This window comes from Anthonomus grandis, chromosome 3, assembly GCF_022605725.1.
Source record: "Anthonomus grandis grandis chromosome 3, icAntGran1.3, whole genome shotgun sequence".
In the NCBI taxonomy this organism is placed as follows: Eukaryota; Metazoa; Arthropoda; class Insecta; order Coleoptera; family Curculionidae; genus Anthonomus; species Anthonomus grandis.
In genome coordinates, this window is record NC_065548.1 from 47,776,518 (window position 1) to 47,801,591 (window position 25,074).

Here is a 25,074-nt window from a genome sequence, read left to right on the forward strand (position 1 = left end):
GAGGAGAGAAATGCATTCGGTGAAATTCTTGTTTAATTTACTTAACCATAAAATTGACTGCCCATCCCTTTTGCAAAGGATTTGCTTTCATATACCATGCCTAGGATCTAGACAGTGTCCAGGTTTTAACTTGGGACACAGCCAAATCCAACATTCTGTACCAGAGTCCTATTCACTTTATGTGTCAAAACTTTAACACTATTGCTGATTCTTGTGACATTTGCCATGACAACTTGGCACTTATTTTGAGTCACCTGCGTATGGTCGGTGGGGGAGGCTAGGTTGTTTAGTTTTTAGTTTAAATACATTTGTTTACTCATTTTTTTTCTGCTCTTTTGATTTAAATTAATTCTTGATTCTTATCCCAATATAGTGTTGATTTTTTATTATTTATTTTCTCAAACTCACTACTTTTTTTTTATTATATAGCAATTCTTTTATAGTTTAGTTGCATGAATCTAATACAGTTCATGCATTCGTACTTGTACATTTATATATTTAATTGATTTAATTGATTATTATTATTATTATTATTATTATTATTATTAACAAAATCTATGTTTTACTTTATTTACTTGTCAATATATTTTAGGTTGGATTGGCGTTTTATCTTCCTGGACCAAACACGACGACGTACGGGTCTCCATTCCAGCCGCACGTGCTCTGGCCAACTTAGATGACGACAACGATGCGCAATACCCGAACAATTTATACATTTTACACCCCATCACCCGAACGAAAAGAATTCAAGATGTGGACGTAATATTTGTGCACGGATTACTTGGCGGTGTATTCTTTACGTGGAGGCAGAGACGAAAAAATCAATCTGCTTTAGGGCTACTTGGTAAGAGGCGGGGAAAAGGTAAGGCCTTTTTTATCATAAACTGGCATGTCACCATTTCTAGTTCCCGAACTTGGCCCTATCCTTTATTCCCATTTTTTCTGTATAAAAGGAAAAATATAATATAATAAAATACATACTTATATATTAGACAAAAATACATAAAAGAAAAATACGTAACACACGAAAGATTAGGTTTAGAAATAGCTGTATGATGGTCCCAGCTGGTAAGAAGGTATAGGCACGAACCTAATAAATATACCTGGACTGCCAATTCAATGAAAATTAAATGACCACTATTAGGGGGCCATTTGCGTGATTGTGTCCTTTCGATGTTGGTCACTCTGACCAATTTTAGTTGTGCCAATTGTAGGGAAATAAAACAATTAAAGTTTTTAAGAGGTTATGGCAAAAAATACAAAACAGAAAGTTACATATAGGTAAGAATTTAAGATAGTTGCGTTAGATTTGTGATTTTTCTCTAAAACTTATGAAAGCATGCATTTTAAAATATTCGTTTTTTTATTATTTGCAATGGCTGGAATCCTATCTGTCTAATCGTACCCAAAGAGTTACAGTATCTGGATGTTTATCCGATTCCAGATCCCTTAAAACTGAAGTACCTCAGGGTTCAGTGTTAGGACCACTATGATTTTTGCTCTGTGTAAATGATTTGGATTCATTAAAACTGCAAGGCAAAGTGGTTCAGTTTGCTGATGATACCACCATTTTATGGAATCATAGAGATTCTGATAATGTTAAAGCCTAGGTTTTTAAGGATCTTAAGATTTTATCGGAGTGGTGTGCTGCAAACAGGCTTATATTTAATGTGGGCAAAACCTTTATTATGGGATTTAAGTTATTACATGCAGATTTTGCCCTAAGCATGTATCATGGGATTTCATATAAATTCGGGCAAAAGTTTATGGTTTTTGGTATTGGCTTGGAAGGGTTGTGTGATTTACAGTTTTTATAAATGGAATTTGGGGTTTGATAGCAATGCAATTTATTTATTTTTTTAGGCTTTTGGGTTTGATTATTTTTAGGAATGTATTTACCTACCCTATCCTGTCAGCACACCTCGGTGGAGTTAGTTGTATTATGTTTCCTTAGTCCCTATTCATGTACCTGGTGTTGGGAACACTCTGACCTTTGGTTTGTTTGTCAAGAGTTCCTATGAGGCCGGTATATGTCTGGGGTATGGAGGGACTTCTAGAGGTGCTGTTGTGCCACAGATTGCGCTATGAGTGGAGTAAATAAGAGCTTTTAGATGGTGATCCGTTAGTGTAGGAAAACTTACAAATACTTTTTTCTATAGCGGAATCATGTTGGGCAAGGTATCCTAATTGATTTGAAATTGGCCTCGCCAGTTTTGCTTGCTATATTTCCCTTCAATTCTTCAAGTTAAGTTTTAGTAAATAAACGTGCCTTGACATCTGGTTTCTAACCCTACTAGCCGATTGACAGTGACTGTGATTGACAGTAATGACTATTGACACACTTGTTGTTGTGGAGGTTTGGCAGCGTTGCTGTTTCCCATTAAAGCTTGGTTTCCATTTGGCGGATGACGGAGCGTCATAAATCAGGCAGAGCGACGTAAGAGGAAAATTGGAATTTCCTAGCCCCGTTGGGAAAATTTTGTTAGTTTTCTATGTTTTAGCATCCGAGCAGTATCATTTTGCTGTGGTATCGCGGAATTTCTATTTTGATAGAGTGAGGCTCCGCGTAGTTTGCACCAAGAGGCAGGGTCAGATCGTGTCGAAGAGAGAGAGTGACAAGTTCACTGGCAGTGTCACCTGTCATTGTCTGGTCGGTTGTCAGTTCCTTGTCCAGCCGGTAGCCATCCCGTTATCAGAAAGAACAGTCGACATTTTGTGATTTTAAGGAAAATTTAAGTTCATCTTGCCGTGAATTCGGTTGAATGGAAAAATATTCCTCCCAAGTTTTGGGGTTTAATTTGATGAACGTCTAGTGGGAAGTTGTAGCCGAGAGGATTTCGGATTGACCTGATATTTTTGGATTTGGTCGGCTGCTCCCACACCATTTATGGGATTTTGAAATTTTCTAACCACAAAACGAGACTCTAGGCCTCGCTCACCACCTTAGGTATGTAGCAACATATTGGTAATTGCCATAGAATTGATTGTATATTTATTTTACTGATTTTTTTTTGTCCTCTATTTTAGAGGCCTCTCCTTTTTCTCATTCTCTCCTCTATTCTCTGGTTTCTTCTGGTCATCCCAACACCATCTCAGTGGAATTTAATTTTTTTATATAAATGGAAGTGACTATGTAAATTCTTGGATGATTATATCAATCTAGTGGACCTATGGATTGTTATTTGAGTTTTTCCCAAATTATTTTCAGCTTTTAGGATCTAGGTACAAGCGTAAATATAGGTCATCATTTTCTTGATTAAGGGGGGCTTATATTACCATCATAATATATCAGGGTTTGGTGTAAAATATTTAAATCAAGTGGCGCTCTTATTAAAATTTCTCCCACTACCTTCTCCACTGTCCAAAAGCTGGCGGCCACCAAATCACTGAATCTTTTAAAACAAAATTTGCTTGCCTGGACTTAGTAATTTTTTTTTGTGGTTGGATAGTAGGTATGACTCACACGGGTTGGAAATAAATTGGTTTGAACCGAGTTACGCGCTACATAGTTAGCGCTAGATTTTGTTTTGTCCCAATTATATTCGGCTTTAATCCCTGATGGCTCTGATTGTCTCGTCGGGAGTGGAAACTACGAGATGCGACGGTCTCGCGGGAGATTTAAATTATATTGAGTCGCTAACAGTATACTATATCGAATGTTGTAGAATATTTAATGATAAATAAAAAAATATTAAATCAAAATATCTGACCGAAAAAATATTTTGTTTCTAGCACTTCATTTTGCGCAGAGGTGACACGTTTATAATTCCCACTTGCCAGAAAAAAATTGACGTTTATTTTATCTTCTAGGGGCCTCTACCCGGGTACGCCCCTTGGACTGTTTATTTGAATTATTTTAGTGTATCCTAAAACAATAATTATGTTTTCAGAAAGTTTACTGCCAGATACGGAAATGACGCCATCAACTGAGAAAAGAAAAACCGCTAAAGAGTATCTGGATCAGCTTAAAGAAAAACTACTAATACAGGATTACGAAGTCGTATGGACTGACATTCCCGTAAATGCCAACGAGAAATGTGCCGGGCCGTTCACTTGTCCCGGAGATGACTTTGCCGTCAAGAAAAATTTCGAAGAGGATCAAGTCTATACGTATTGTTGGCCAAAGGATTGGTTGGGTAAGTCTTGTAGACTCCAATTGATGATCACAAATTAACATACTCAGCAGTCCGTTTGTATTATTTAAAGGTCAAGACTGTAAAAATATACGCGTTATTGGGATCAATTATGACACCAACTTGTCAATGTGGACTCCGCTATGTCCATTAGAAAAGGAAAAATTGACTTTAGATGAGAGAAGCGAACTTATAGCTAAGAATCTTATAAACTGTGATGTCGGGAACAGACCTATCGTGTGGATTACGCATTCAATGGGCGGACTTATCGTAAAAAATATTCTTCAAAAAGGTAAGAAAGCCATATACCTATAGTTGTCTATATAGTGTTCAGTTCGATTTCTATATAGTCTTTTCAGATTTTTACATAGTTATAAAAATACTAACCGAATGCCCGCAGCGTTGCTCTCGTGGGTCTTATACAGTGCATCCCAAAAGTTATGTCTAAATTCATTTAAAATTCAACGGTGTGTTCGAAAAAAAAACGCTCGGACCCGTCGATTTTTATTTCAAGTTGCGCATTTTTGTACGTGAAGTTTGTATATACAGGGTTGCTCAAAAATAAATTACGACCATAAACTTCATTTTTTCAAATGAAAGCACCTTTTTTTATTTCATCTTTGAATTTCGCGTGGAATTCTACGTATGTTTCATGCATCATGTCCTATACCTAAAGTCAACAGTTATCGAAAAAAAGACGATTTATGTAACAAATAAAAAAAGAACAAAAATTAAGTTAAATGTTCAAAATGGTTGCCATTCATGGCTTGACAATATCCGAGGCGATCAATAAAGTTTCGTTGCACATTTTCAATCATTTCCGGAGTTATGGCGCGCACTTCTCTGCGAATTCTCTCTTTCAAGTCGTCTAGATTATTTGGCCTATTAACAAATACCTTCGACTCAAGGTATCCCCACAAAAAAAACTCCATTGGTGTTAGGTTAGGCAACCTAGCAGGCCATTCGATGGGTCCTCTCCTTCCTATCCACTGATTGGGAAAGGTTTTATCCAAAAATGTACGCACAGTGGCAACATAGTGCGGAGGAGTGCCATCTTGCTGGAAAATTAGTTCTTCGTTAGGATAGTCTGGGTCCAATGGATTTGGAAATAAAGCTAGTAATGCTGGAACTAATTCAAATTGGAGAAAATCGAGATACACTTGTCCCATTAAAGTCTGTTCAAAGAAAAAGGGACCTATTACTCTTCCGAGCCCTATTCCACACCACACATTTAGTTTTTGAGGGTACTAGGTGTTTACCTCCATCATCCAATGCGGATTTTCTGTTGCCCAATATCGACAATTTTGTCTGTTCACACTGCCATTCAAGCAGAACGTGTCTTCATCGGAAAAAATAATATTTGTTATAGTGGTTTTAAAGTCACTTGAATGACCATAAAAACTATTAAAAGCGGTCCGGCGGGAAGACTTATAGACCGGGGCCTGTTTTAAACACATTGCTTCGCATTAAAAAATCGCCAAATCCGTGTGGATTACGCGTACTAATGCAGGTGTCGATGTTAAAGCATGCCGTGCCCAGGGCCCCTGCCGCCTTAAAAAAAAAGTCGCCTTTGACGAGCCGACTATTTTAAAGTTTTAGGACAGTGACAGGTGGCAGGACGAATCGAGGCAGGCGGCTCTTTTAGTTTTGCTCTGATGTTTAATGAGAGTGTTGTATGCATATTATAATATTTCTTTGTTTTTTAATTTGCGATTTGTTAAAGTTTGTGGAGTTACATTGTTTTTTGTTTCTTTTTTGATATAATTAAATAGTTTTTATTTCCTTGTTAATTCCTATAAATATTTTAGTGTTGTTATTGTTTTTTATGTTTATTAATATGGCTTTCTGGAGACCTTTTGAGGTAGCCGATACAGTATTGACAAGTAGTGTAGCTAGTGAGGAATCCAGCGAGTTTGGACATAGACTTACTTGTTTAGTGTCAAAGAGTAATCTTAAATATTTTTAATTGCCTTAGACAAGAAAGTCCGGATATGTCAGAAAATGCCATAATTAAACGTATTCATAAATTAACTTTAATTCCGTCGTCGACAATTTATCTCGTTTTAAAAGTGGGAGATGTCCTTTTTCTCTTCACAGAGTCAGCTAAAAACTTAGAAGAGTTGATGAAGCTACCAAAGACGTTATCCGGCGCGTAGTATACAACTTTTATAAGGCTAACTTGGTTCCAACATTGGAAATGATTAGAGAAAATTTGGGTTGATAGTTCAACAAATTGTGTTTTGAATACGCCATGTTCAAGAGGAAAGCGAATCATGAACATACTTTATGCTGATTTGTTAAAAATGCTTTACTTTTATCTGCAAAAAATATTTCTGAATCGTCGGCTGATTACCACGAAGACATGACTGCGGCATTATTTGAAAAGTGGTTCTCTGAATAGCTCCTACCAAACATTCCTCCAAACTCAGTAATCGTTATGGACAATGCATCTTACCATTCCAGGATATTAAATAAAATACCAAACAACAGCTCTAAAAAACAAGATATCATAACTTTTATAAAAATTAAGAACACTCCAGAACCTAACAAAATCCCCTTGAAAAAGGAGTTGCTTAATAATTAAAGGTTATAACTTTAAAAATGAGTATGTTATTGATAACATTCCTAAGAATAATGGACACACCGTTTTAAGATTGTCTCCATATTATTGTATTTTTAACCCCATTGAACTAGTATGGGGCACATTAAAAAAACAACTCCGAAAGTGCAACAGTTCACCAACAATTAAGTGCGGTAGTTATTGAAAATATCCGCATATTTGTGTCAGAATTCAAAACTAATAGATGGAAAAATTGTGTTGAGCACGTAATTAAAACTGAAAGAGAGTATACCGTTTTGTCACCCATACCCCAAATAATAATTCAACCTGGCCTTGATGATTCTACTTCTGAGGATAGTCTTTCAGAAGGTTAGTTAAGCATTGGTGAGTACTTTGCAATAATATAAATAAGTGTTTGAGTGTGAATAATTCTAGTCGACTTTACTGCGTTATAAAAATGTACCTAAGTAGGCAACATAAAAATAAGTTCTCATCTCAAAAATAATAATATAATAGTCAGTAAAACTCTAACTTTAACTTAAAAATTTTTATTTTATTTTATTATTCACCAAGAGATTTTTATAAATAACCGCACGCCTCTGACGGCGCGGCGGCAGAATCCTTTATGATTTTTATGGGTCTTAAGTTTTTGCTTCTTCAAGTGAGGTTAAAACTACTATACTAAATTATTATTTAGATTGAACATGTTTTGTAAGCGTATACAAAGCTCATTTCGCCTATCGAAATCGTCATCAAATAACTTTTGCACAGGAATAACTTTGTAGGGGTGATATTTGTGCTTTTTAACTATTCGTTGAACTATAGATTTCGCCATGTGTAAATTTGCCCCAATCTGCGACAGAGGAGTAGTGCATGGATTTTCTTCCAAAGAAAGCAAAACGTCAAGTTGTTCATTTTCATCTTGAGCAGGACGACCAGATTTCGGCAGATCTCTAACATGACCGAATTTTCTAAATGTAGCCTCTATTCTACTCACCACCTTTTGACATATCGGAGGACGATCAGGATGGATTTCATTGAATAATTGAGCAGCTTCTCTTTGAGTACGTGTTCTATCACCAAACCCAACCATGCACAGAATTTCTATTTTTTCTCGTTCCGTTAACTTTACCATTGTGAAAACCGCAACTTTGCTCGTACACTTCGCACTTGATAATATCTGTTCGGCGTACAACTTTTATACAGTTTCTATGAAAATACACGGTCACCAGCCAACAATAAAAAAACACGAATGAATGGAATTTTGCTCTGTATAGAAATTCTGAGAGATAAAGTGACTCGTAAGGTGAACTTCAATAATAATGTTTGGTCGTTTTTTTTTTCGATAACTGTTGACTTTAAAATTAAATTGATGCTCGTAATTTATTTTTGAGCAACCCTGTATATACAAACTTCACGTAGAAAAATGCGCAACTTGAAATAAGGATCCGAGCGTTTTTTTTTCGAACACACCCCTGAATTTTAAATGAATTTAGACATAACTTTTAGGATGCACTGTATATAAAAAGACTTATATAATCAACGTGCAGCCCAACCGGTAAAACCTAGAAATATGAAATTGGGGGACAACATTCCTATGGTTATGTAGACGTCCACTAAGAAGGGATTTTTTGAAATTCCATCGGGAAGGGGTTGAAACCACGCCTTATGTATCATAGCTTCAAAACTAAGTACTTTTTGCAAAAACGGAGAAACACCTCATTTTTTTATTTTATTTTTTTACTCAATTCCACAAGAGAAGTTCTACTGAAGAACTTCTTTGTAAACAACATTTTTTGTTTTGCCTTCTTGTGCCAGAATTATTAAGTTTTTTGGTTGTGAACCCCGTTTACCTTAATACACCCCAGGCATAAACAAAATTTAAATCACAATTTTTATTTTAAATGTACTACTTAGGTATACATAATAATATGAAAAAAGATCAATTTTCAACGCTATAAGTTTACAATGAAAGAATTTTCGTAGAAGAAGTTTTCACCCCTTCAGGGTGGCGGAATTTTCGAGAATCTTTTTTTTTTATTAAAATGTAATTAAATTTAAGTATTTTGCAGTTTTTTTTTCCGAAAAGCAATGAATTTAAGGATAAAAAAAGATGTTAAAATCTTAACGGGTGGTTTTAATCACTTTAAAAAAAAAACAAAAAAATGGAAATTAGGTAAAAAAATAAAATAAAAATGACGTGTTTCACCGTTTTTTAAAAAAGTACACCCCATAGGAATGTTGTCCCCAAATTTCATATTTCTAAATTTTACCGTTTGTACTGCACGGTGATTATCAGTTAGGACAAGTCTTTTTATATATAAGATAATAAAAATATTTACGGCCAATGCCATTTTTACAATAAAAGTTAAGTTTAAGATTGACTTATTTACAGGGGCGGCTCGTCAGGTAAAGTAGGTGAAGGTGAGCTTCACCAGAAAATATAAATAAAATAAGAAAATAAAAACAACATATGAGTATTCTTTTTTGATCTAAGACAATCAAAAAGTACCAAAATAACTAGTTTTTATTAAATAATACATCAGTTTTTCCAATAAACAATAAATTCTATTAATCAGTTCCGCGCCGCAACCCGCAAAACCCCAATATACTAATTTATGTCCAAGTGAAGATCCCGTGTTATATCCGCGATCGCCTTCACCGTTGCCATGGCAACGTGACGTCAGCCTCGCGCGCATGAACTTATAAATATCGATTCTTTGATGTTGGTCACTCTGACAAATTTTAGTTGTGCCAACTGTAGGGAAACAAAACAATTAAAGTTTTTAAGAGGTTATGTTTACAAAAATACAAAATAGAAAGTTACATATAGGTAAGAATTTAAGATAGTTGCGTTAGATCTGTGATTTTTCTAATACTACTTTAAGAATTTCGTTAAAATTTATAAAAGAAAGTAATCCTCATCTAAAATGAAACCAAGTTTCAATCAACTTGGAATAGATGCATGCACTTTAAAATATTTGTATAATAAAACAATCTGATAATCTTGAATCTTATAAATCCTAATACCATGAAAATCATGATATTCATTTAAATTTTTGCTTGTATTTACTTAACAAATTCAGTTAAAAACTATTTTGTTACTATAACGAGTTTTACTTTCTTTCCATGTACAGTGTTTTCACATTAATAGGTACAACCATCTATAAAAATCAAAATATACATGATTTTATGAGGGGTTGTAATTATAAAAGGTTTATAGAGTAAAAATATATTACTCTGTCAACAACTCAATATATTATTCTATTATTAACAACACAGACGGACAATTCACAATAATTCGGTTTTGAGAACCTCACCAAATACCAGGTATATTTATAAGTTCGTGCTCACGCGGCATCGCATAATCGGCCATAAGAAATTGAGGCGGGTGCAGATCAATCTGTTTGATATTCACCTGTTGTTTTTCGCGGTGTCGGGCGTTTATTTGTGGTTAGTTTGGATTTTTTCGGATTTTGGATATTAGTTAGTAGTGTGTTGGAGTTTTTGCGGTTGTGGAGATTGAATTTGGATATTGGTTCGTGTTTAAGATTTTTTTAGACAATATTTATAATAAACTAAATAAAAATGAACCCGATTAATGACGTAGTGTGCAACATACTGGAAACTCCCTTCAGGCATTGGATGGATGAAGATAAAAGGGATGTGCTGTTATATAGTCGACCAACCAATATTCTAAGCATAGAATTAAAAAAGGAAGCAAAGAAAAGAGGCAAGTCTTATAATATTAATTTTAAGCCTTCTTGGTTTACCGAATTTAATTGGCTGTGTAGCAGCACGGTGCTGCAAAGATTATATTGCTGGCCCTGTTTACTATTTTCAAACAAACAATCTGTATGGAATAGGGATGGCTTTACAGATTTTATTAATATTATTAGGTCCTTGCATAAACATGCAGATTCTGGAGAGCACCAAAAACCGCTACAACAAAATTAAAAATGTTTTTAGTGGGAAGTCAAAAACAATTCAAAATGAGATAATTGAATGTATTTCAAATTACATTAGTGACTACATTAGATCTGAAATTAAGGATACTATTTTTTTCCCTCCAAATTGATGACACTACTGACATAACTCAGACCTCACAGTCATCAATAATATTAAGATTTGTTAATTCTCAAGGGATATTAGTAGAAAGGTTCTATGGATTTTATGATGTTAGTGCTGGGAAAACCGCTGATCATTTGTTCACTATGGCTGCAACAGTTTTAGAACCTTTAGAATACAAAGATAAGCTAATAGGACAGTGTTATGATGGAGCGAATGTGAAGTCAGGGCATTTGAATGAACTTCAGCAAAAAATTAAAGAACATGCCCCACAAGCAATTTTTGTGCATTGTCTAGCACACCGACTTAATCTTGTTTTACAACAAAGCTTTAGGAAGATTTCAAAATGCCGCATTTTTTTGCAACTATTGCAGGAATTCCATCATTTTTCCATAGTTCACCAAAACGATCCTACGCTCTGGCGTCTACATCAGCTAGACGTATGCCAACATTTACAGAGACACGATGGCCTTCTAATTCAAAATTAATCAACGTAATTATTGATGACTGGCAAAAACTGTAACAGACTTTTGACAATATTATGAATTCTGAAGAGTCAGATTGTAAATCAGTTCAGTTGGCTTTAGGCTTTTTAAGAGAGTTTAATGACTTTGAGTTTACATTTTTAGCAATAGTGTTTAGCGATATTTTCAATTTAACAGATATTTTATATGATGTTCTTCAAAAAAAATCCCTGGATATTAATTATTGTTTAAATTAAATAAAAGGAACGCGTCAATTGTTAAGCAATAAAAGAAATGAATAAGTTTTTAATACAATTTTTGATAAAGCCAGCAGTTTGACTACCATAAATACATTGAAAAGATTTGAAGCTGGAATGAACAAAATAGAAATTATCAAACAATATAGAGCTTTATATTTTGAAATATATGACTATATTTTATCAGAAATTGATGTACGTTTTCAAGATTGTGAGAAATTAAAATTTGTATGCTTAGCAGATTCAACAAAGTTTGAAACGTACAGTTTAACATTTCCTTCGGACGCTTTTCAAAATTTACTAGAATTTTATGGCACAAAGTTCACAAAACAACAAAGACTAAAAAATGAACTTTGTCTTCTGTATGCCGATGAAAATTATAAAAATGTGAATTTGCAAGAACTAATAATAAAATTAAAACCAAATAAAGACATTTTTACGGAAGCTTATAATTTATTTTGTCTAATTCTCACCATTCCATCGACAAGCATGTCCGTAGAAAGGAGTTTTTCATGTTGTTTAAAAAGGCTAAAAACATTTACAAGAAATACTATTTCACAAGAAAGACTTTCCAGTTTGGCTATTATTTCACTACATAAAGAACTATTAAAAGAACTTATGCAAATGCAACATCCGTTTTACGAGGATATTATTAACCGATTCGCTTCCCTAAAGGACCGAAGGATCGACTTGATTTATAAAAACTAGGTAAGTCAGCTTTAACTATAATACTGTTTTCTGGGCCATGCAGATCTTCACTTACTTTTTTTCCCACGAGCCGCCACTGCTTATTTATAATAAGTACTTAAACTCAGTTTAAGAGAAAACAAGTTTAGAACAATTTACAAAATGCTTAAAACATTGAAAGACTAGAATGAATAAACAGCAACTTTGTTTAAGTTCATGCTACGTTTGGTGGTATGTTACATAATCCCAAATTCAGAGATCCCAATTCAATCTAAATTTATTCAATTGGCCACCGTTTGTATGTGTATGTAATTTTTATTTTCTCATTTATGGACAAAATAAGCCAATTAAAGTTCATACTCAGGGGTGAGTTTTGATGTCTAAAATTTAACCAGTTAATCTGAATTAAAATTAAACACATTTTTTTTTAATCTCGGGTATTTTGCCCACAATTTTAAATAACAACTCTCATCTTTCGGATACAGATCAATTAAAGAAGTAATCGCATCTTGGGCTATTTGTTACCATTCGTTGGTCAGTGCTTCTTCTAACGGAGCGAAAGTTTGAAATTTGCCGTAGATCTGCACTCTTGAACTCTTGTTCCCAGTATATTCCACAAGTACTCAATAGGGTTGAGGTCTGGACTTCTTAGGGCCAGTCCAATACATGAACGTCAACATCTATTAAATATTGCTTTGTTATTAGTTCTGTGCGCTATCGAGCATTGTCGTGCATCAAGGTAAAATATTCTCCTATAAATGACCCATATGTTCTTCTAAGCTCTTCAGTATTAAGCAGTATCAGGTGAAACCAAGATACCTCAAATATCTATCAGTCCTCTTATTAAAGCTAGAGCAAAGGCTGTTTACTCTCGAAGACTTGAAGATGAAATTGATCCTCAACTACGTCGTCTTCCTTGTTCAAGTGTACTTGGATAAGAACCAGTTTGGCTGAACCTTCGTATCGCATCGGATATCGTACCTTTCTGCAATATACCTAATCTGATGACCATCGCCTCATAAGTAGAGTTTTTAAGCGTATCGCTTACGCAACAGCTCCGAAACACACTTTCTAAAATAACTTAAAAAACGCTTCAAAAAATTCAAAAATTTACAGCAAAACTAAATCTGTAATTCGTTGACCACAATTTTTGTGACATGCCACGGTGCCATGGAAACTTCTACATATTTCTTATGTCATAACAGCCAACTTTGCAATATTTTTAAAAACAAATTCTTGCTACTAAAGTATTGTTTCCTTTAAGTTTTTTCTTTAAGAATACATATATCGGCATGAATAAAAAAACAAGTTGTTAAGAAAAGATGAGGCTTGAAAATGCAGCAAAATGAATCATTATTCAGTAGTGAATTTTTTCCATAGGTTGTTTAAAAGTTTTGAGAAAGATTGAACTTTTTATTAACCCCTGTATAACAGCAGATCAGTTGGAAAATTTTGTAGCTTCCTAAAACTCGGCAAAAAATTATCAATAAAATCGATGCAATACTGAAAAAGTTATTAAGGATTAAACTTGTGTGTTTATTTATTTAGATCGACCCCCATCACTTGGTGGAAGCACAATAAAGTTTAAATTACCTGGCAAATTAGTGTATTTAATATTATGCTAATCTGCGTTACATTTAAACATTGCACCTACCTGGTACCCTTCTTCTAGCTTCGAACTCTACCTTGAATTGAATTGACGAAACAGTGGGATGCCAAGGCAGTTGTGCATATAGGTCTCCTGATGGACCCGTTACCCAGAGCCCAACGGCCTTAAAGAAACCGATAAGGCTCTCTGGTCTGAAGGACTTAAAGTCACTCGGTACTCTGAAAGTGTTACCCAAGTATTTGAACCTGGCGCGCGTGAGTGCTCGGCACTCCCCGACTACATGGTCAACGGTTTCATCCTCCTCATAGCACCATCGGCATTCCGGGATGTCCGCAATACCGATAGTATGGAGGTGGCTTCTTAAATGCCAGTGACCGGTTAAAAGACCGGTCACTAGCCGAATTTTGCGTCTTTTTAGGCGTAGTAGATTTTTGGTGAGACAGGCAGATGGCCTACCTATGTGCGCTTTGGCCTATCTCATACCAGGGGACTCAGTCCATCTTCGGTGGATCCACTTGTCCAGCAGATCCTTCATTGACGCGACCGCAACGCATTTGGCAATACCAACTATGGGTTCCGGCCCCATCGGCACATTCGCGGATCCCAGTCTGGCAAGAGAGTCCGCTTCCTCGTTACCTGCATTGCCTGTGTGGCCAGGTACCCAGACGAGCTGAATCCTACAGCCAACCTGCACCAGTTTTTTCAGGACTTTTATGCACTCTAGTACAAGCTTGGAGCTTACCTTTGCGGCCGTGAAAGCCTTAATGGCAGCTCTGCTGTCCGAGCATATTGATACGACTGTATTACGGTGTCCGCAGCTTAGGATTTGCTGTCCGCATTTTAATACAGCGAATACTTCAGCCTGGAAGACAGTGGCGTGCTCCCCCAGCGAGTATGCCCTACTGGTATGTGGGATCCCACCACAAAGCCCTGATCCAGCTCTGTTATTCATTCTGGAGCCATCTGTGTACCAGATGGTCTCCCTATTTAGCAATGCAGGTCTGTTGGAATGCTGCCACTCCTCTCTGCCTGCAATGTGCGTCACGAGTCCCTCGCAGTCCACAGTCACTGGAGCCATGCAGTCACTGCCCATCAGAAGGAGAGAACATTCCTGTATGGCCCATGACCAAATTTTTGCGTGACCGGTCTCGCCAGCACGTAGTTCGCCGAGGACGTATAGCCTGTACGCAGTCCTCATTGCCTCGAATTGCACAACGAGGTCCAGAGGCGGAAGGCTCAGCAGAGTCTCAAACGCTCTAGTTGACGCCGTCCGCATGGAACCCGTTATGCTGAGACTTGCAAGACGTTGGACTCTGTCCAGTTGAGCACGAATTTTCGCTTTCTCCGTACATGGCCACCAAACGATAGCCCCGTATGTGAGAAAAGGTCTCACAATGCGCCAGTGGAGGATCTTAGGAGACAGACCCCAAGTATTGCCGAAAGCCCGCCTGCAGGCCCATAGCGCGCAGGTGGCCTTCTTCATTCTGGTGTCTGCATTATCGTGCCAGGAGAGTTTGGGATCGAACTGTCCTGGAGTAATGCAGCTGCACGCCACCTATATAACAGGGGGCGTGCCAAAGTTATGTCTACTCGTGAATAATAGCTTTTTTGGGGTTAATCCTGAGACCCCCCGAGAGGCACCATATGTCCACCATACGCAGGGCTCTCATCATAGGGCCCCGCATTGAGACAGCGTCTTTCCCCGGACAAAGGATTACCAGATCATTAGCGTAGGCCTGTGTGTATAGGCCAGCATTGTTTAAAAGATTTATCAGGCACCACAAGGTAGGGGACAATACTCCTCCCTGCGGGCAGCCCCTAGCCGCCAACGTTTCGACAATCTCGTTGTTGAGCTGGGCAGATACATGATGTTTCGAGAGCATGGCCTCTATCCAGCTAACCAAACAGGGTTCTGAGCCGCGGCTCTCGAGTGCTTGGCAGATTAATGCGAAAGGGGTGTTGCCGAACGCCCCTTCAATGTCTAGAAACGCACCCAGACAGGCCTTGCCACTACCCAGAGCACCCTCCACCTTCCTCACGAGGTGGTGTAGGGCCAGGTCCGTGGATTTGCCCGTCTGATAGGCGTATTGGTGCACATGCAGTGGTTTTTTGATCAGGATGCTTTCCTTAAGGTACCGATCAATCAGCCTCTCCATCGCCTTCAGCATAAAGCTGGTAAGGCTGATAGGTCGGTACGATTTGGGATCTGTAAAATCGCTTTTTCCGGGTTTCGGAATGAAGACGACTTTCACTTGACGCCATAACTTTGGGACGTAGCCCTGAGCAAGGGACGTCCTAAATAGTCTATGTGTGGGGTTAGTACTTCTAACCCGTTTTGCAAAAGGCATGGATATAATCCATCCATTCCCGGAGATTTGAAGGAGGGGAATGTCTTGATTGCCCATTTCACCCTCTCGTAGGTAATTATTCTTCTAGCAGTCTCGAACTCTAAGCGAATCGGAGCTCGAGATGAGTTGAGTCTGGGAAATGAGTGCGCAGCATGACCTCCAGTGACTCCCGTTCGTTGGTGGTAAAGCCGCCATCTGAAAGTGACAGCGATCTCACTTTAGTTCCAGGTTCCTTGGACAGTACTTTGCACAGTCGTGCTCGAATTCTACCTTTTTTTCTCGCTTTATTCATTAACTAGGTACTAAGTTTACCTAGGCCCATGGATGACCACAAAACTCTCGAAAATATGCATTTTATTAAACTCTGCCTATTTGAAATAAGTATTTTACATAATTTTTTTATATTATACAGAAATTTAAATTTATTATAGTCCATTTTAATTTTTTTAGGATTTAATAGTGCCGATCCTAAATTAAGAAGTCTCTGCATGAACACCAGAGGAATAGTCTTTTACAGTACGCCACATATTGGGTCGAAAATGGCAAATTTAAGTAATGCTGTGTCCCTTGTTCTATGGCCGTCAGTAGAGGTGCAAGAACTAAAAGAAAGCAAGTGATAAACCGACATTTTAGGGTTAACATAATGTGAAAACAAATTTTTCAGATTCGCCACGGCTCAAAGAAATGCACGAAGAGTTTTTGAAAATTGTTAAAGAAGTGCCAATGCGTGTCGTCAGTTTTGTCGAACTGAAATCGACGGTGGTAACGGCGATGAAATTTAACTTTCGATTTGTCGATCTCAAATCTGGTAATCCTGGAGTTGGAGAATATTACGAAATTCCGCAAGATCATTTAGGAATTTGTAAACCCGAAAACAGGTACGAATCTTAAAAATATTTTTTTTATATAAAATTGTTATTCGTAGAGGAGACGGCCGCAAAATTTTAGTTACATCGCGTACTTATATGGATTATTAAAAACTAGTCGATTGTTACGCAGTTTTATGCTTGCCATTATATACACATTATATCCGATTTCAAAACTAAAATTTAGTATTTAGTTTTGAAACCAGATATAATGTAAACGTCAGTAATATTTTTTATATATTTATTTTAACTTAAATGTTTATGGTGTTAAACAAATAGCTCTACCGATCTGATGATGTCTTAGAGCGAAACACATGTAGTAGATTTTTTAAAAATTTTTTATTTTAGATTTTTTTTTTTTAAATAAACATAATCTGAGACCACTGACTTTATGTCCCCCCAATCTATGAATTTCCTGACAGTAACCAAGTCGATATTCAAATTCTCAAAATACTTTACTTATTGTTTGAGGCCGGATTTCTTGTATTTCGGCTCTAATTCTATTTTTTAATTCTTCTAAACTTTCAGGTTTATTTAAATAAATTTTAGATAACACTATAAATAAAAATCCAATAAAGTTAAATCTGGCGACCTTGCTGGCCATTCAATAAAACCCCCCCTTCCAATTATCTATTTGGAAAAATGTTGGTAAGGTAATCTCGTACTGTTCGCGAATAGTGTGTGAGGGGTTTTCACCATTTGGTTAAAGTGAGAGAGATCTCTTTGTTTTTTCCCTATTGCTTACCTACCTATCCGAGCCCCCCTATGTTTTGCCTTTTAAAAAATGTCCTGCATTGGCTCCAAGACGAGAAGCGTATGACCCTGTCTAAGATCCCTAATATTAATATTTCTTGCACTACTCTTTTTTTTATACTCTTTTTATTAAATACAAATAGAATACAATGTCATACTACCCAATAGTATAATTTTTGAAATACTATATTAGCAACTTGTTCTACAGGGTGTTTCAGAACTATGGGATCAAACTTCTAGGGTTGTTCAGTGCAACAGTAGAAAATATTTGAGTATAAGGACCCATGTCCGGAAAAGAAATTATTCGATGAATTGCTTAAATAGGATTTATTGCATTTTATTTTTGGCTTTTGTACTTGATACAAATGCTACAGGCGGCTGTGTGTTGTTATCTTTAAAAACGATAACATAGATTGTTTTTTGTAGCTGCATTCTATATCCACCAACAACTTTGTACTTACCATTTCCAGAAAGGATTGACTGCAGTCGATTATCATGCTAGTGTTCAATTTTGTCAATGTAAATCGCTGCACAAACAAATTTCTTATGCTATATTTTATGGACTGACGAAGCCTCTTTCACAAGAGAAGATATTCTTAGTAGTAGGAATAGCTAATATGTTTAAGACGAAGAAAATCCACATGCAATTTTTCATAGAAAATTGGTGTGTTAACGTATACATTGTTGATAATTACTTAATTGGCCCATACCTTCTACCGGAACGATTAACAGGACCTAACTACTGGCATTACTTGAATAAAAAAATCTTCCAATAAACGTTCGACAGTTAATGTGGTCGCTTTACTATACAAGTACGTGAGGATTTGGGCACCATTGGATTGCCAGAGATGGAGCAGTTTCTTGGCCTCCTAAGTCACCTGATCTAACTTCACTAGATTTTTTCTGTGAGAATATGTAAAGTCTTTGGTCTACGAAATTCGAGTAGAAATAGAACAAGACTTAATTAGACCAATTAGCATTTGATACCATTCAAAACGAGTATCGAATTTTTAGTTAAATCCGCCGAAATCATGTGCGACCTTTAAATCAGCGTATTCTTTTTTTTTTTTTTTTTTTTTTTTTTATGGTAAACACAAGCACAAGTGGAAAGTCCTATGTCACTCTTGGAGTGGTGCTTGCGCGAAGATATTTGTGGGCATTTATCTTGAATCGCTGCAGGTTGTATGCGTCGGGAAATATGTGAGGTGGAAGCCCGTTCCACAAAGAAGATGTTCTCCAGATGAATGAGTCCCGATACAGCGACGTTCTTGGGGTAGGCAGGTGGACTCGATGTTGATGAGCCGCAACTGCTAGACGCGTCCTTCTTGCCGGAACAGCCCTGGGTGGAATCAGGCCTGCCAGCTCAGAGGAGCACTTACCGTGATAATAACGGTAGAATAAACAGAGATCAGTCACCTTTCTCCTGTGCTCCAGACTATCCAGACTCTTTGTCAGTTCTGGTTTGTCGATAAGACGGATAGCTCTCTTCTGTATAGAATCTAGCAGCTTTAAACTATGCTTGGGTGCAGAGCTCCAGACATGCGAGCAATACTCGAGGGAAGGGCGTATTTGAGCCTGATAAAGAGTCAGCAGCTGTTCTGGTGTATACAGTTTTTTCGTTTTGAAAAGCACTCCGAGTTTTTTGGAAGCTGCCCTAGCGAACTCGGCAACGTGGTCATGCCAGGACACACTGTTGGTGACTTCGACTCCTAGAAGATGTAAAGATGATTTCATTGGCAATGTTTTCCCTGCCATAACCAGCTCCGAGCCATCAACGTTAGTCTTCATCGTAAATACTGCAGCCTGCGTTTTTTTAGCGTTAAAATTGACCAAATTGTTATCGCCCCACTCCAAGATTGCTCTAATATCGTTGTTGGTTGAAGCTACTTGTTGCTGCCTAAGATTCTGAGAAGTTGCGGCTGTCGTTGGTTTGGCGGACTTAAATGTGGAAATAAGTGTGATATCCTCCGCAAAGCTGTAGATTGGATTGACAGTGGTTTCTAGCAAATCGTTGATATATATCAAGAAAAGGGTGGGGGATAGAATGCATCCTTGAGGGACTCCAGCGTTAATGTTAAATTTGTCGGAGAGGTGTCCATCGACGGCTACTTGGATTGTTCGTTGTTCAAGAAAACTTTTGATCCAATTCAATAATGAGTTTTGTATGCCGATTGAGGAGAGCTTGGTTAGTAGTCCCTCATGCCACACTCTGTCAAATGCCTTGGAAATATCAAGAGCGACTGAGCGGGACTCGCCGTGCTTCTCCATGGCTTCCGTCCACAAGTGTGTGACGTAAGCCAGAAGATCGCCGGTGGATCTAAGCTTTCGGAAGCCGTATTCATGATCGCTGATTAGTCCAGATGATTCCAGATATCTTAACAGGTGTTGGTTGACTGCCTTCTCCATAATCTTCGATATTACTGGAACTAGTGCAATCGGGCGGTAATTGGACGGCATCGTCTTCTTACCCTTTTTGGGTACAGCTTGCACTTGAGCAGTTTTCCAGCTTGTTGGAAATGAGCCCTGTTTATACGATGCCGTGAACAGTCTACATGAGGGAGGAGTCAATTCGTCTGCACAACGTTTTAGTACTAGGGCTGGAATTCCATCGGGTCCAGAAGCTTTGTTGGTGTTTACGCTTTTAAGAATTTTATTTATAATTCGTTGGGGAAACGAAATTTCTCCCATCGACGAATTCACCCTTGGCAAATATGGCGGTGTTTTGCCTTGTGAGTGCAGAGTAGAATTGGACGCGTAGAATTCAGGTTGGAGGAAGACATTTTAAACAATTATTGTGTTACAAAAGGAAAAAATTAAAATCATTAAATCCTATTTAGGCAATTCATCGTTCTTCTAAATTTTAAGGGATCTTAGGGCCGTAGTGCCATAGTGACACTTTTCCGGACATGGGATCCTATACTCAAATGTTTTCTACTAGTGCACTGAATAACCCCTAGAAGTTTGATCCCATAGTTCTGAAACACCCTGTCTTATGAATGAGTTCCTATATTTGAACACGTGGCTAAATGTGCCAAGCACAAGGCCAAAAAACAAAAAAAAGAGGCTTTTAAATTCATAAAAATGGCAATTTTCAAAACCGCGTATCTTAGAAACAGTTGACTAAAAGTATGTCAGATGCCATACATCAAAATGTTTATAATTTTGTGTAGAATCAAAAAATTTAATTACATACAGGATGTTCCATTTAAAATAACAATGTTCCATTTAAAATAACAATGGAACAACTACACACCCCACAAAAATTATCGTATCACTTGTTATAATTTTTAAACAATTAACCCTGCTTGGACATACTGGGTGAATCCATAAAAAAAGTTAACTACTCAAGCAATACCTTAGCCTTTGACAATTACCTTATCATATATTAGTCTAGGATACTTTTTATACTTTCTGCCATTAGCCCTCAAAACCCGTTAGATAAATTCAACCCAGTGAGACTGGTGTACTTTCAAAAACATCTTTGTTTTTTTAAATTTTATTGATATTGATAATTAAATCACCAAATAATACGACTTTTGCAACATTTGTTTTAAATCAGTTCAATCTACAGAGGACAAACATTTTAATTTACCAAAACATACAAAAATCAAAAAAATTGTTCAAAACATGTATACAAAAAAAATTAACTTTATTTAAGCCAATGAATTTCTAGTAGCGTCTGTTACCGTCCCTGGCTCTAATTACAGCTTCCATTCGTCTTCGAAGGCTTCTAAACAGGTTCTGAAGGTATTCTTGCGGCACGTTTGCCCAGAAGTCAAAAAGAACATTTTGAAGATCATCTAGTGTTCTTATTGATGCTGGATGTTGCTGAATTTGCCATCCTAGATGGTCCCAGACATGTTCTATCGAATTAAGGTCCGGGCTACGTGCAGGCCAATTTAGGGTGGGTATCTCGACCTCTTCTAAGTATTGCCGAACAACTCTAGCAGCGTGTGGACGAGCATTAGCACGGAATTATCACCGGTATATGGCATATAGGGCACTACATGGGGTTCTAGGATACCAGTTATGTACCTGTCAGCATTTAGTCTTCCATCATTCACAGGTACTAGCTCCGTGCGACCCTCAAAAGAAATTCCTCCCCAAACCATGATAGAGCCACCGCCAAAGCTTTCAGTTTGACAAAAATTAACCTGATCGTGCCGTTCACCACGTCGCCTATATACTGGTACACGCCTACCTGATGAATATAGACAAAATCTTGATTCATCCGTGAATAAGATATTGGACCAATCTTGAATATTCCAATTTTCGTGTTCTCTAATAAATTGCAATCTTGCTACTCAATGTTCTCTGGTAAGACGTGGACCTCTAGCTGGCACTCTGGCTCGTAAACCTGCTTTTCTCAGCCTATTTCGAACTGTCTATAGGCTTATTCGGACATTACAGACATTATTAATTTTTCCAACAGATCTGTTTGCAGTCTTCTAGAGATGGTATGCCTAATTCTTAAAGCCGTTAACCTTAAATAACGATCATCTATTGCCAAAGTTACCCTTCTGCGGCCTTGTCCAGGTCGTCTGGATATTTGTCCTGTTTCTTGGTAGTGATTAACAACTCTGGATATGGGGCTTTGTTGAACTCCCATTATCCGAGCGATGTATCTTTGACTGCGGCCATCTTCTATGACCGCGATGATTCTAGCGGCTTCTTTATTAGTCACATGTCTTGTTAAACGTTCAGGCACATCCATTATTAACAATAAATTTAAATTTTCCCTTTAGAATAACACTATTTGCTTAGGACGTTTTCGATCTCAATGCATTCCCCAACACAGGAATAATCTACGCGAGCATTTTTGCTTCAAAAAAAAATATGTAAGAAATTTCGATCATTTTTTGTCCATGATAAGAAATCAGAAATATCTTTTAAGATGACACATATACAGATTGTCCCAAAAAATATTAAAAATATCTTAAAATACTAGTGATGCGATAATTTTTGTGGGGTGTGTATTTATTTTATACATGGTATATTTATTTTTGTTAACACTATAATATTGAAAAACTCATTGATTTCTCTTACAAATCCAGTACTTTATAGTTTTGAATTAGCCTGTATACATTGTCGACTGTGTTAAATCAAATTAAGTTGAATATGTATTAAACATCAGCTAATATGTATATTAATATGTAAATTTACTGGTATTTTTTCATGGTTTGAGAAATTTTTACTACGATTGTTTTGCTTTATAAATAATTGTTTAGACTTTAGAGAATGACATTAATTTACATTAACATTTTAAGGTATTCTTTCCTGTACCAGAAAGTTCTTCATCTCATCAAGCAAGTTAAGCAAAATGCCAAAAATCCCGAACTGAAGCAGCTCGAGTCCTAATTAATAAAACGCTCATCAAACTGTGTGATACTATTTTACCATTTTGTAAAACATGTTTTATATTTAAATATAATTTTTATTTAAGTTTTATAGCGTTTTTATTCGTTACCCACATACAAATATTTTCTTTGCATTTTGTTATTGAATTTATATAAAATTTTGATTTAAACTCTGAAAGGGTCAGGAACGGACAGGGACGGAAATTTAACCTTTCCTATTTTATCTACTTTGGGCTCTAGAGCAAAAAAAAAACTGTTTTTGGTACTATTATTTTGCCCAATAACTGAATCGCTATTTACAGTGCAAAAAAATTTTTACCATTAACATTCCCAGCTTAGGATCGCCAGAAATGTAATTTTTTGGGATTACTTGACATTTAAAGATTGCATTGGTGTCCTGACTGATCCGCTGACCTACATTTTCAACTTAATACTGTCAACAGAACAGATTCCTGAAATTTGGAAGACTGCTAAAATAATACCTATTTTAAAAGCTGGGGACTCTGATCAAATCGTGAACTACAGGCCAATCTCATTACTCTGTAACTTCTCAAAACTTTTCGAAATTATCCTGAATCGGTCGCTATTTAGTCACGCAAAAGAACTCATCTCTGTAGACCAGCATGGATTTTTTATCGGGTGATCTTGTGTTACTAACTTATCCTGTCTGTCTAGCCACATCTGTGAATCACTTAATGTTAATACTCAAGTCGATGTTATTTATACCGACTTCCAAAAGGCCTTTGATCGGATAGATCACTATATTTTGCTGCATAAATTAACTCGGTATGGTTTTTCAGGGAGATTATTTAATTTATTTCATTCCTACTTGACTGGTAGATCTCAATATGTCGAATATGAGGGCTTTAAATCGAAACTTTTTAACGTCTGGTGTGCCACAGGGCTCAAACCTGGGTCCGCTCCTGTTTAGTTTTTTTATAAATGACTTGATTGAGTCACTCACTTGTCATAGGCTGGCTTTTGCCGATGATTTGAAGCTATATTTAAATGTATATGGTTTGGAGGACTGTGTTTTTCTTCAGAACTGCCTAAATACATTGGAGGTATGGTGCGCTGTTAACAGGTTAGGCTTGAATGAGGCTAAATGTAGTGTGGTCAGTTACTCTAGATCAAAAACACCCTTAAATTTTGATTACTTTATTAATGATACTATTTTGAGTAGATTAGAGCAAATTACTAATCTCGGTATCACCTTTGACTCTGAATTTACATTCGTTCCACACTTCAACAACACAGTCAAGTCAGCCCTGAGAAGGCTTGGGTTCATAATTAGAAGTACTTTGGACTCTACATTAAGACTACTTTTCTGTTGCTTTGTGAGATTAAAACTGGAGTTTGGCTGCATTATATGGAACCCGCTCTATCAGAATCATGTTGGTCTCCTTGAATCTGTTCAGCGTAGATTTGCTAAGTTTTTGGCCTTCAGGCAGGATGGCATATATCCGGTAAGAGGGTTTGACATCGACAACTATTGGAACGCTTCAATCTACATCCATTACATCTCAGAAGAATGATCTTCTGTGTAAAATTCCTGCATGGGTTACTGAATGGATTCATTGATAGTCCTGTACTTCTTTCTGGTGTACTCAAACTCAAAAATGCTTTATTGTCAATATAAACATAGAAGTTGTAGACAAAGCTAATAGACTTACATTAAAGGAATAAAAACGAGAAACTAATTTAAAATAAAATAAAATTATATAAAACTTTGAAAAATAATTAAATGCTAATCATTAAGAAATTCACCTAAACTATAATACGCTTTACTAGCAAGAAATATTTTCGTTCTTGTACGTAGGCTTTTTTCAGTCTTAAGTTGTCTTATTTCTAGTGGAAGTTTATTAAACAGCTTTTTACCTCCTCATATATGATAGAGCTACGGACAAGTTCAAATGAGGAATGGGTAGCCTCAACAAATAATTTTGTCGCGTATTATAGTGGCTTCCTAAGT

At 36.7% G+C, this 25,074-nt stretch overlaps 1 protein-coding gene across 3 annotated transcripts in view; it reads left to right on the forward strand.

Annotated features, from left to right (window-relative positions):
* Positions 1–23,187, forward strand: part of LOC126733810 (protein SERAC1) — a 67,974-nt gene extending 44,787 nt beyond the window's left edge. For 2 of the 3 annotated variants that reach the window (XM_050437221.1, XM_050437223.1), the window contains 6 exons: positions 593–862; positions 3,891–4,136; positions 4,207–4,425; positions 16,577–16,735; positions 16,791–17,004; positions 23,013–23,187. In XM_050437221.1, coding sequence (XP_050293178.1) covers positions 593–862; positions 3,891–4,136; positions 4,207–4,425; positions 16,577–16,735; positions 16,791–17,004; positions 23,013–23,103 — 1,199 coding nt within the window. In that variant the 3' untranslated portion in view covers positions 23,104–23,187. The remainder of the gene's footprint in view (positions 1–592; positions 863–3,890; positions 4,137–4,206; positions 4,426–16,576; positions 16,736–16,790; positions 17,005–23,012) is intronic. The other variant, XM_050437222.1, reaches the window with a different exon arrangement.
* The last annotated feature ends 1,887 nt before the right edge of the window (positions 23,188–25,074 follow it).